At 53.6% G+C, this 12,319-nt stretch overlaps 1 protein-coding gene across 3 annotated transcripts in view; it reads right to left on the bottom strand.

The window, feature by feature from the left end:
- Positions 1 to 10,221, bottom strand: part of FLT4 (fms related receptor tyrosine kinase 4) — a 41,312-nt gene extending 31,091 nt beyond the window's left edge. For 2 of the 3 annotated variants that reach the window (XM_019963694.2, XM_019963695.2), the window contains exon 1: positions 10,087 to 10,221. In XM_019963694.2, coding sequence (XP_019819253.2) covers positions 10,087 to 10,153 — 67 coding nt within the window. In that variant the 5' untranslated portion in view covers positions 10,154 to 10,221. Of the gene's footprint in view, positions 1 to 3,226; positions 3,365 to 10,086 lie in introns of all 3 variants that reach the window. The other variant, XM_070792310.1, reaches the window with a different exon arrangement.
- Positions 10,222 to 12,319: the final 2,098 nt, after the last annotated feature.

Raw genomic sequence — 12,319 nt, 5'->3', positions numbered from 1 at the left:
CCAAGGCCAAGCCCTCCAACATGTCGGGGATCCCAATCCCCCCAGATCTGACCTCTGCAGATCATTTCTTTCTTTTCTGGCTACCAACTTTCCTCTATGCAATCATCTCCCATCTTGTAAACAAACAAATAAACAAAAACTCTCCACTTCCTTGATCCTGTATTCCCTTCCCCTTTTCTACCCCCATTCATAGCAAAAATTCTGTTCACTGCCTCCTTCCTTTCACATTTCCTCATCTTCCCACAGAGTGCAGCCTCCCTCTACTTCATGGAGCCACTGGCAAGGTATCCTGTGGCCTCTGTGCCGCTGCAGGAGGCTCTCCAGGGCAGGGAGCAGAGCTGTTCCCTCTTCTGCTAGCTTCTGTGAGCTCACCCTCCCCTTGTCTTCCATCCCTTCTGCCCAGCACCAAATACTGTTCCTAAGTGGTCATGTATTAGGTTGGCCAAAAAGTCCATTCAGGTTATTCCATACGATCATATGGAAAAACCTGAACAACATTTTTGGCCGACCCAGTACTTACAAAATCTCTACCTCCAGCCCAGAGCCCCTTCTCTCAACTGCAGCTTTAAGGGACAAAATCATGCTTAAATGTCATTAGTGACATTCCACTATACTTCAAGGAACATCCAAACTTCTGACTGTGGCCTGGCCGTCATCCCCTTTCCATACCCTCCTGACCAGGAGGTGTGACCACTCTCACCTCCTGCTCTTGTCTTCCAGCCCCCGTGGCCCTAGGCTGTTCCATATCATGCCACGCTCCTTCCTACCCCAGGCTTTTACACACACCTCTCCTCCTGATGAGCCTCTGCTCACACGCCTTGCACAGCCAGGCCCTTCTCACTTTCAGGCCTCAGCTTAGACATGGTCTCTGCACTCCCACCCCCAAAACCTAAGTCCTCATTTAAGCCACCTTAACCTCCTGGTTGGTTATTTCATTCTTCTTGTCATAATATGTAATTTTGTTATGTACTTAAGTTATGTTTTTCCATTTCCTCTCCTAGACAGTAAGTTTCAATGGTGTAAAGACCCAAACAGTCCCTTTTCCAGCCCACTCCATGCCGGGCACTGTACTTGACACAGAGTCAAGGCTCCATAAACCCTTGTTGAATGAATAAACAAATGGACAGATGGACAAAAGCACAAATGAGTGGATGGATGAACGGAAGGATAGAAATGTGGAAAAAAGAAAGGGTGGCTAGATGGAAGGACAGATGGGCAGTCAGATGGAGGGATGGGTAGAAAGATGAATGGATGGGTGGAGAGAAGGATGAATGAATGGCTGACTGAACGAATGGCTGGTTGGCTAAACAGACCTCTGCAATCAACCTTTGGGTTAAAACTCTGTCGAACCTTGTTGTGCCTTTGTAAAAGATTCCAGTTTTAAAGGCCAGGTCCCCTGGTGACCATGAATAGCCCAGACTGCTCAGCAGCTGGGGAAGATTCAGGCCTGTGCTGCCATGGCTGAGGCTCTATACTGCCCAGCCCCCACGTGCAACCCCAAAGAAGGCGCATCCTTCCTGCCTGGCTGTTGTCTGTCCCCGCTGTCCTTCCCTTCCCGAAGCAGGAAGCACTGTCATCCTGGCCTCTGCTGCACTCCCCCTGCCTTCCTGTTCCTGGCCCAGGAACTGGCTTCTTCCTTCCCCTGGCCAGCAGCCCTGGCCCCCTGGCCTGAGCAGAGCAGTCAGGGTAGGCGCCAGGCTGAGGTCAGGGGGCCAGAGTGCATCCCTCCTCTTCCCTGTGCTGTCAGCAGCCTTGGGCGGGGGGCCGTGGGGTCAGCCGCAGGTGCTGGGTATGGGAGCAGCACCCCGGGATCTTGGGTGAGGGTAGACAGGAGGGTGGGAAGGCCGGTGGGCTAGATACTGACCACATCCCAGCACTTAGCGCCTCATTTGATCCTTACACTTACTGGGAAAGAGGGATGGATTGGGAGTCCAGTCAACAGGGAGGACACTGGGGCTCCAGCCTCCACGTCAGTGGTAACCAGCAGCTGTGCAGGAGCCCAAGTCCAGGCCCAACCCTGCCCGGGACTTGGCCCTCACACTTCTCCATCTCCTCCTGCCCATTGCCACTGCTAGTGCCAGTCTCCTGACCTCTCTGCTCCCTAGCAGTCTCCTCCCTGGCCTCCAATTTGTCCCTCAGCCCAAAGGACACCTTCCCTGGCTCCTTGTGGCCCTCTGGATCTGTAAAGGCCCTTGGCCCAGCCTCCAGAGCTCTGCCCTGCCCCACTGGCCCCCTTCCTGGTCACCTCCCAATGCTTCTGCCACACAGTCAGGGTATCAGCCACACCCAACGTCCCCCGCGGAGCACCCCAGGCACTCACGCACCACACAGGGAAGGGCTGTACCACTGAGTGGCTCCTGAGGGCCAGGGTGTCACTGGGCCACGTCTCTGTCCTGAGGGCCAGCACTACCCACCCAGGCCCATGATGTCAGGACGGTGCTCCAGCTCGGGGGTGCCATTCCACCTCTGGCAGTGTGTTGCAGTAGTGGTTTTTGCATTTGGCAATTTCCTATTTCAGGCCCTGTCATGATCACCCAGTGGGTAAGAGGGGCTGTACAGCAGTTCTGCTAGTCGGATCCATGGTCTCCTGAGCAGCTATGCCCTGCAGACTGGAGGCAAGCTGAGGGGGAAGCACCAGGGCCAGGTGAGGCCAGGTGGGGGCTCTGTGCAGCAGTCCCAGGGCTCAGCCAAGTTGGAGAGCCTGCTCTCCCATCACTCTTGGGGCCGGGCTTGTGCACTGACCTTGGGGGAAGGCTCACGGTGTGTTCTGCCTTGGCGTTCCCCTCCAGCCCCACGTAGATGGCAGTCTCTGTGCCTCCAGAGAACAAGGGTGAGGGCATCGGTCCTCCCACCTCCCGCCCTGCAGGGCTGAGAAGGCTACGCCAGGAGGGGCTGTTCAGAGAGAGTGCTCAGCCCTGAGAACCCAGCCGTGTCCCCTCCAGTGTCACTCTGACTGTATGACCTTGGGCAAGTCACTTCCCCCATCCACGCTTATGAAATGAGAATTGTCCCCAGGATCATTGAGAACCACAGACCACAAATAACGTACGATCACACGAAGAACCGTGGTAAGAATGTGCTGTTGCGGGCTAAGGCACACTGAGAGGCACACTGAGAGCCTCTCCCAGCCTTGGAAAAGCTTTGCCTTTCACAGCTGGAGCAGCTACTGTGACTTGGTGCCCTGGCCACAGTGCCAAGGTTGCGGGGCGGTCAGAGAAAGTCTTACCAGTGGAAGGGAGTGTTCACATGAGTTGAAAAGGACTTTGTAGAATGAATAAGAAATCGCTGGTCCAGGAGGAGGGCGCAGAGGGCAGAGGGCCATGTGGCAGAGTGCTGGTGACCTTGGGCTGTCAGGCAGGCAGAGCTGTCAGGGAGGGGGCGCACAGCATGCGGCAATAAGGCCCCAGAGTGGGGCCATGGGTCACAGGCCTAGCCTTAGGCTCTTGGCAGGCTCATTTAACTGGAGCCCTGCTTAAGGTGTGCTTCCTCCTCCTAGAGGGGCTGTCTAGAACCCTCTAGTCTAGAGCCCCAAGACTTCAAGCCCACCTCTGAGCTCCCCCACCCTCTCTGGCAGCTCTCCTGAGCGCCAGCCCTAGGGGGCTCTGCTTCCCAGCTGTTTCCTGCCAAGTGCCCCCAGCCCTAAGACCTAGACCATCCCCACCACTGAGGAGAACAAGGAGCCACAGGGTAGCACAGAAGTGTCCCCGAGCCCAGATAAGCAAGCATTAAAAGGATAGAGGATTCCCAGTATTGGCAAGGCTGTGGGCAAACAGGCACTCACAGAAATGAAAATTATGCTCATTCACTTTGACCCTCAAATTCTGCTTACTCCAATACATCCTGTTACGACAACAGACAACAAGCGCAAACACTTTCTGTATGCCAGCACAGCCTACACACTTGAGCATACCACACCCCTCTATTGCCCCCCTGAAAGAAGAAAGTGAAAATGTTAGTCATTCAGTCATGTCCGGCTCTCTGCGACCCCATGGACTGTAGCCTGCCAGGTTCCTCGGTCCATGGGATTCTCCAAGCAAAAGTACTGAAGTGGGTAGCCATTCCCTTCTCCAGGGGATCTTCCCAACCCAGGGGTCAAACCCAGGTCTCCTGCATTGCAGGCAGATTCTTTACCGTTTGAACCACCAGGGAAGCCCCCTGAGGTGGGTACTATCCTGATCATTTTGCAGATGAAAAAACGAAGACACAGAGGTTCACTTACTAGTCAGAGATTATCTTTGGGTGACAGGATTATGGAGACTGCTGTTTATACCTCCTCAGAATCAGCACCAACAGCAGAGTGGCTGGAAGCACCAGGCTTGCTCCTCGCCTCTCCCTACCACCCTGGCAAAGTGCTTTGCACTCCCAGAGCTCCAACACTGAGCAGTAGATGTCCTCTAGCCTGAGTGCGACCCCTAGATGTTCTGGGACTGCCCTTTTCAGCCCCTTTCCTCGCCATCTGACTGACTGGCCAGCCTCAGTGTCCCATCCTTGGGTTACCACACTTTCGTCTCCCCACTGGTCCAGGCCTTTCGCAGTGGTTAGAGGATTCTTTGAGAACACAAATCCTTCTTCTACCTAAAACCATTTCCTGCCTCTCTGCTGCTTGGAGACGGAATCTGAGCTTCTCATATGACTCTCTAGTCACACTTGTCACTTGCCTGGTACCTACTCCAGCCCTAGGCTTGCATTTTTAGGTTCCTGGGAGCCTCTCTGCACATGTCCACAGCTTCATGCAGCAGCTTGACTCATTACACTCAACAGTTCCTCAGTGCAAGAATTAGATCCTTTCCAGGGTGGCATCGCCAGCATGGGACTTGGCCCTGGATTGCTCTTGACTGGCTTTGAGGATCCAGGGAACAAAATGAGAGTGCACAGTGTGTGGGCAGAGGTGGAGGTGGGGATGGAGGGGCAGAGGTCCTGCACTGAAGCAGGCACATCTGTCAGGGGCAGGTCCAGGGGGAAGCAACGTGTCTAGTGGCATGCTGCTTTTGAAAGCTCTCTGGGGCATCTAGGTGAAAATGTCCACGAGGTGGTCAGCAATTTAGGACCCCACATGCCCACCTTGCTGGAATATGGGCACACCAGCTATGCCTGCCCCTTCCTGCTCCTCAGCCCTTATGCCATCTGGCACCAGGCCCCAGACACCTGTCACTTCCCTCAGAGCTGCTCTGACAATCTAATGAGCCATTTCACTCCTCTAATTTTCTAATTAATTTTACTAATCTCCAAAATGGGGACAGTAGCCTACATCACAAGGTTAAAATCTTCACACACCCTGCGTGGAGAAATTTGATTAACCATTTCAGACTGAGGTGGGACTCACTGGCAGTGTGTGCGCACATGTGTGTATGTGTGTGCATGAGTGCTGCTTCACACAAACAAAACTTCATTAGGTAGAATTCTGAAGAGCTTTGAGGATGGTGTTTAGGTTGGATAAGGATGAGAGCTTTCCGTGAACCTACCCTAAAGCTTAGATTCTGTGCTCCTGGGGCACACAAGGGCTGGGGAATGAGGCTCTCTTCCTGCCCTAGTAGATCCCTCCCACTTGGTGCAGCATCACCTTCTGCCTGAAATTCTTAGCAGCCTCTAGCATGTATGTGGAGCACAAGAAAGCTCACACACTGAGGCTGTGGTGTGGGTGCAGGCTAGGTGGATATGGGGCTCGGGCTTCTCTTGGAGGAGGCCCTCTAGCAGGAGGGCCTGTACCACCAGCCCAAGGAGGACTGAGGGGCTGAGGAAGGCTCAGATCTGTGTTTCAGAGTGGTCCTGCTAAAGCAATTTTTGGAAGCAGGGAGTGTTGGAGAGGCTGAGTGGGACTGTAGGCTGCTTGAGTACCCACAGGGGGTGAGATGGGGGAAGAGCACTTTAGTAGGTGCAGGGATCCCCATGCAGCAGTCATGGGTGCAGCCAGCTTTACCAGGCAGTTGCCCTGGCCTTTCTGGGGTCAGGGCTCTGTTCTGTGGCGGCAGGACGGGCAGTGTTATCAGACAGCCCAGCTGGCTCAGAGGTGGCCCCCCAGTGCTGCTAAATCTGGGCCACGGGCTCCTGCTGCAGGAAGAGGGAACGCAGGCAGGATGTCCTCTCCTGTGGCCGGCAAGTCCTTTCCCATGAACCCATGCTGACCTCACTGGCCACGTGGCGGGGCTCCCCCACTTGCCACCCTGACTTGTGCGTGCTCACAGGGCCATCCGCACCCCATCCGGGCCTCGGAGATGGGGGTGGCCTGGGACACTGGAGCCAGGCAGGGCTGTGCCTCTTTCGGGCCACACCCAGCCTCAGTGGCAGCCAGTCCCAAAACCTGCATCTTCCTGCTCCCAGACTTCTCCCTTCGGTGTGACCGGAAAACGGAGATCCCAGAGGAAGCCAGTGTCTGAAAAGGATCGAAACTCAGGAATCCCTGGCTCCAGCTGGACACATGGGCCATGTCTTGCTCAGAGGTCGGTGCAAGGAGTGTGGGAGTCTCTGGACTCCTCTCCCTACCCATTCCCCTTCGCCAAGGGATATCTCAGGACTGTGGGGCACGGACTGGGTCCTAGTGGAGAGAAATCTGCATGGTGGCGGGAAACACCAAAATGGCAGCAGGAGGGGTGTAAGCTAGACACAGGGAAAAACTTCCCTTCGTGACTGAGACCCCACTTAATTCCCCTGGATTCCCTGACTTCCCTCTATCATATCACACTCCCAACTTTCTTCCTTCCTGCCTTTGACTGGAGGCCCAGCCTCCCCAGTGGAACGCCTCATCTTTCCCCATCTCCTCCTCTTCTCAGGGTTCCCATCTGGTAAACAATTTCATGATCTATTCTGCCACTTCAGCCAGAGACTGGCACTCGTCCCTCTCTCTCCACCATCCCCTGCGGCCTCCTTCCCTGGTATATCTCCTGGGTGCACCCGCAGCCTCCTTGTTGTGGCCTTGTATCTGCTCTTGCCCCTCTGGTGATGCCTTCAGGAGAGTCTGACCACGTGGCTCCCTGCTCACACCCCCCCCCTTTCCAGGTGTGCTGCTAGCTTCTGCGTCTCCATTTCCTGTCTCTTCCACCCCGTCGCTCGGCCCCCAGGACTCCAGCCTCATCTGATCACCATCTGACTTTTCTGTCTCTGGGCCTTTGAGGCAGTCTTTGCCCTGCTTGGAACCCCCTTCCTGGAGTCTGCAGACCCCTCCAGGAAGCTCCAAGCTGGAAGCAACTTGGTGAAGCCCACACCACCAGCTGGACCTCACTGGTCACTGAGCACTCTCACCCCTGGGCTCCGATGTCATGTTTGTGTCCCTGCAAGTCTGGCACTTGAGAAGCTCCTGCAGAGTGCACTTGGTCCAAATCTTCCCTTTGCCACCCTGAGCAGACACTGTAGCTTTCACCTTGCACAGGACTACAGTCCCCTTCCCTGGTTAGGCTGCCTGCCACTGCCTGGGGGTCAGGGTGGGGGTGGCACGGCAAGGAGATGGCCAAACAGTCCCCTTGTTACACCTCGTGCCCAGCCTGGCACTGGGTCATGTGGACACTGTGCTGTGGGGAGGCAAAGAGTCCTTTGGCCACACTGACCCAGTGCCTCCAGCACTCTGGGTATGTAAGCACACCTGTATGTGAGTCCTCAGAGCACTGAGCTAAGGCCAGTGCTCCACCCGCACTGACTCACATGCCCACCCCACTCCCACACCTCTGTCCACATCTGGCTCTGGCTCAGGGCTGAGGAGCACAGACAGTGAAGAGCTGGGATGGTCATGTGTGTCTCAGTCGTGGCAGGAGCCAGTATCCTCATGGCAGGCCAACCAAGCTTCCTGGCAATTGCTTCCTTCCCCACATGTCCCTGAGCTGACTGCCCACTGTTCAGAGGCACAAACAACCTTTCTAGAGTCTAAGCCCCAAGAGATAAAGCCTGTGGGAGGTGGCCTCTGCCATCTACTTTCTCTAGAGGGACACGATTGGGGTAAAGAGTCCAGCGCCAAGCACAGCCCCTCAGAGCCTGCCAGCTTGTTGCAGTGCTGTGTGTGGACAAACTGAGGCACAAGGAGAGGAAGGGAGGGGTCCAGGCAACAGAGAAAGCAATTTAGGGGTAGAGCCAGGAAGGAGCCAGCTCTGGGACAAGCACTGCATCTCTGAGGGTCACCTTCAGGGCCAGGCTGCTCACCTGCCAGCACGTGGCCTCCCACGGTGGCCACGCTGACAGCTGGCAGCACTGGAATGTCTGTGCTTCTGCTCCAGCACCCCCATCAGTCTAGGGGCTTCTCAGGTCCTCTTCAGCCCCAAATGGGTGGCACAAGTATAAGGCTCAGGGACTGTGGCCATGGTCTGCTCTCAATGGGTTATCTCCCTACCAGCCATGCCCTGGTCCAGCCAAGGCCGTCCCCCTCCACGGGCCCCTTAGCTTCATTCTCTCTCTTCTCCCTCACTGCCCAACTTTGGTAAGAACCACCTGTACTCACTGCAAGACTGACTTATCCCCGCTCTGTCTGCCACCTTCCACTCTGCTCTACTCAGGAGCACCAGGACATGAGTCTCTCCTGGTTTTCCTTACACCCTGCACGTTGGATGTTTTCTGTCTCCCTGGAAGCCTCTCGCTCTCTGGTCCCCTCCTTGGGGAAGACGGTCCCATCCTGGGACAGCTTCCTCTTTAGCCTCTCTTCTGAGCCTTGGACACTATACCCACTGCCCGCCGGATGTCTTCTCAAGGTGGGGTCTCCCACTCCTCAGCCCTGAAGTCCAACCACGGCACCTGTGAAAGCTTGGTCCTGGGAAGGGTGCAGGGGAGCAAAGAGGCAGCCCCTCTGCTCAGACTTGCCCTGACTTGGAGGCCAGAAGATGTCTTCTTCCATCCTCCTCCCCCTAGGTTCACCCACACGTCCCTTCACTCCACTCTCCCCGGCCCTTCAGCCTATATAGACACACAGAACGGGGTTCTGGTACCCCAAAGACCTGGATTGAACATATCCTTTACTACTGGCTTCCTGAGGACTTTGGGGGAAGTTACCCCTGTCCTTGGTCCAAGTGTTCCCATTTGTAAAAAGGGTCTAACATTTCCTTGTGAGGATTAAAAGAAATGAAACATGTAAAGCCAGTATTCAAAGCCAACAGTGTTTAAAAATAGAGGTACCCATTTCTCCCTTCAGATCTCTCAGAACTACTCCCTCAAACACTGGGGACCCATAATCGGTCCTCTACCCTCTGACCTCCAGGGTCACTGGATCTCTCATGGGCTTCCACCTCATCTACCTCTCACCCCTGACATCTCCAAACAGCCATCCCTCCCTCACCCCCCAAATTCTCTTCCCTCCAATCCCTCAGAGGCAACCTTTAGTCATGTTCCCATCACCTGTTTCCACACTGCCTCTCCTGTGTTGAAGACCCTTCCTTGCAGCCCCTGCCTTATGATCCTTAGCTTGGCCATCCAGGGTGCTACCCCTCAAACATGGCGAGGGCCGGCCTTCTGCCTCTCCTGCCATGCTGATCATTTACGAGTTGCTGACTCAAGATTAGCCTCAAATTCCAACACCTGCACCCAGTCTTTCCGAATTACGCCTGTCTCCCTCCGTCCCGAGTTTTTGCCCCAGTAGTCCTTGGCCTGGGGAAAGTGAACAGCAACCAGAGTTCCCTCAGGAGTACTGATCTTGAGCGCAGACTAGAGTCGCGGGGAAGTGCGCACCCCAGACTACGACCCGGCGGGGACTGCAACCTCTGCGTTGGGGGACAACCTCAGTGCCCGAAGATCGCAGGATAGAGTAGTGCGGTGCCCCGACTCCGCAGAAAAGCGTGCAAGCAAGAAAAGGATTCAGGCTGAGGATGCAGCGCGAAGGGGCCCGGGTTAAAGGGAGCTGAACCATAGACCGTGGAGTGAAGTCGAGAACCCATCTCCACGCTGCTGGGCTGCCCCGCGGCCCGTCCTCTCTCTTTCCTCATCCCGGCAAGCTCGGCCCGACTCTGTGCTCCTTCCGGGATCTGAATTCCTGGCTCTCAACCCTGTCTCCCCTCGTGCCCAAGGGTCCCGCGGGCCCCGTCCCCCGACCGGTCTCGCGTCCCTGCAGTCCCACCATTTGCCCAGGGAAAGCGTCCCCGCTCGTGGCCAGCTGCGCACTGGGGCAGGCGGAGGGCTCACCACGCTCGTTGTCGAGCAGTCCGAGGCAGAGCCACAGGCGCAGGCACAACGCGGCACCCCGCTGCATCTCCGGCCGCGGTGGCGCGGATCAAACGTGCGACCGCAGCTCTCGCTTGAGTGTGGGCGCGAGGCACCGCGCAGGCGGGGCCGGGGCGGGGCTGCGACCCGGCCGGGGCGGGGCCGGGGCGCCCGCGGCGGGCCTGGGAATCGAAAAGCAGCCCTCGCACCTCTTAGGACCGCCCTCTAGCCTAGGAGACTGCCCCAGAGATGTGAGGGTGCTGGTGGGAGGGAAGGCTGGTCCTTGCCCCACTTCCGAGTCAACCACAACCCTTCAGGCTGGCCATTGTGAGTTAAAAAGGGCATGAACCCAGCCGCCAAGATTGGACAAAACGTGGCAGCACGTATTTTTCTGTAATTTTCTTCAGTTAATAAATACTATATTTAAAGTAGGAAAAAGAAGAAAGCAATATAATTTAAAATAGCAATATATCAAATCTTTGAGACCATTCAGTAAACTTTATCTTACTGCCTACGTGGCGAAGATGGAGACTGTACCCTTGGGGCCAGGCACCCAGTATAACTAACCTCTATCCTGCAGGCATGTCCTCTTTAGATTTCCTCCAAATAGTTTTGCTCTGAGCTCATTCATAAGTCCTTTCATCAGGTGACAGTTTGCTCTCTGACTTGGCAACCCTTTCATAGACTTCCTTTCTCTTTTCAGTTCTGTCTCTAGAATTTTCCTATTTAAAAACAAATCCCATGAGCATGACTGTCTCCCTCTCCTGCTTTCATAATCACACTTTTACTATCCCTCCCCCTACCACCTGCAAAAGTCCATTCATCCTTGTCAAAAACCATTGTTGAAAACAATTGTTACTAATCTCTAATGCAAGAAAGAATTGAATTTAAGTTGTAATCATATATGGAGTATTTAATAAATAATGTGAAAAGTAGGCAACCAAATAAATGAAGTTAGATCCTTTTCCTCAACCACATGTTGATTTTCTTTCAACTTTTGTTTTTAGTTTTAATATATTGAAATTTAGTTTTAATATATTGTATTTAGTTTTAATATATTGATATATAATCAATGTATTATAAATGCAAGTTTTAAAGCAAATACTTCTGTTTCAGTCCCACAGATTAAAGAATATAAAATGGCGCGAGCTTTCCAGAAGCTTTCCCTTTCTCCTCCTTAATCCCCAAATCCTGACTTTATCATTTCCCTGCTTTTCTTTATCATTTTATTTCCCAGACATGTTTTGCTTGTTTTTTAACCTTATTTAAATGGATTCACTGCACAATCTTTTGCTCAGCATCTTTTGTGAGATTCATGTGTATCGCTATGAAGACCTATGAAAAAGTGAGTGTTAGTCAGTCAGTCTTGTCTGATTCTTTGTGACCGCATGGACTGTAGCCCACTAGGCTCCTCTGTCCATGGATTTCTCCAGGCAAGAATACTGGAGTGGGTTGCCATTTCCTTCTCTAGGGGATCTTCCTGACCCGGGATTGAACCTAGGTCTCCTGCATTGCAGGAAGATCCTTTACAGACTGAGCCACCGGGCACGCCCGATACTTCACTGAAGACCAATACTTCACTCATTTTTACTGATGCATAGTCTTCTGTGTGATGCAACATAGTTCATTTGTGCACTGTTGATGGAAGTTTGAATTGTTACCAGTTTCCAACTTTTGCTACAAACATGCTTTTATATGTTTCTTGGTATACATGTCAGAGAAGGCAATGGCACCCCATTCCAGTACTCTTGCCTGGAAAATCCCATGGATGGAGGAGCCTGGTAGGCTGCAGTCCATGGGGTCGCTAAGAGTCGGGCACGATTGAGCGACTTCACTTTCACTTTTCACTTTTCACTTTCATGCATTGGAGAAGGCAATGGCAACCCACTCCAGTGTTCTTGCCTGGAGAATCCCAGGGATGGGCAAGCCTGGTGGGCTGCTGTCTATGGGGTCACACAGAGTCGGACACGACTGAAGTGACTTAGCAGCAGTAGCAGGTATACATGTGCCCTATTCTCTAAGTTATATGTACAAGAATGATACTACTACATTTCTTCTACTTTGTAGTTGGTACCAATTATTCTTCCATTATTTGTATATTTTGCACTCCATGGCAGTGTAATTAGTTCCCTGTGTTCCACACCTTCACTGACACATATTGTCAGTTTTAGTTTTTGAATTTAGCCATTTTAATTGATTTGTAGTGGCATCTCTT

Source organism: Bos indicus, chromosome 7, assembly GCF_029378745.1.
Source record: "Bos indicus isolate NIAB-ARS_2022 breed Sahiwal x Tharparkar chromosome 7, NIAB-ARS_B.indTharparkar_mat_pri_1.0, whole genome shotgun sequence".
Taxonomy (NCBI): domain Eukaryota; kingdom Metazoa; phylum Chordata; class Mammalia; order Artiodactyla; family Bovidae; genus Bos; species Bos indicus.
Note: the sequence above shows the minus strand (reverse complement) of the source record. Positions and strands in the feature narration are given on the sequence as shown.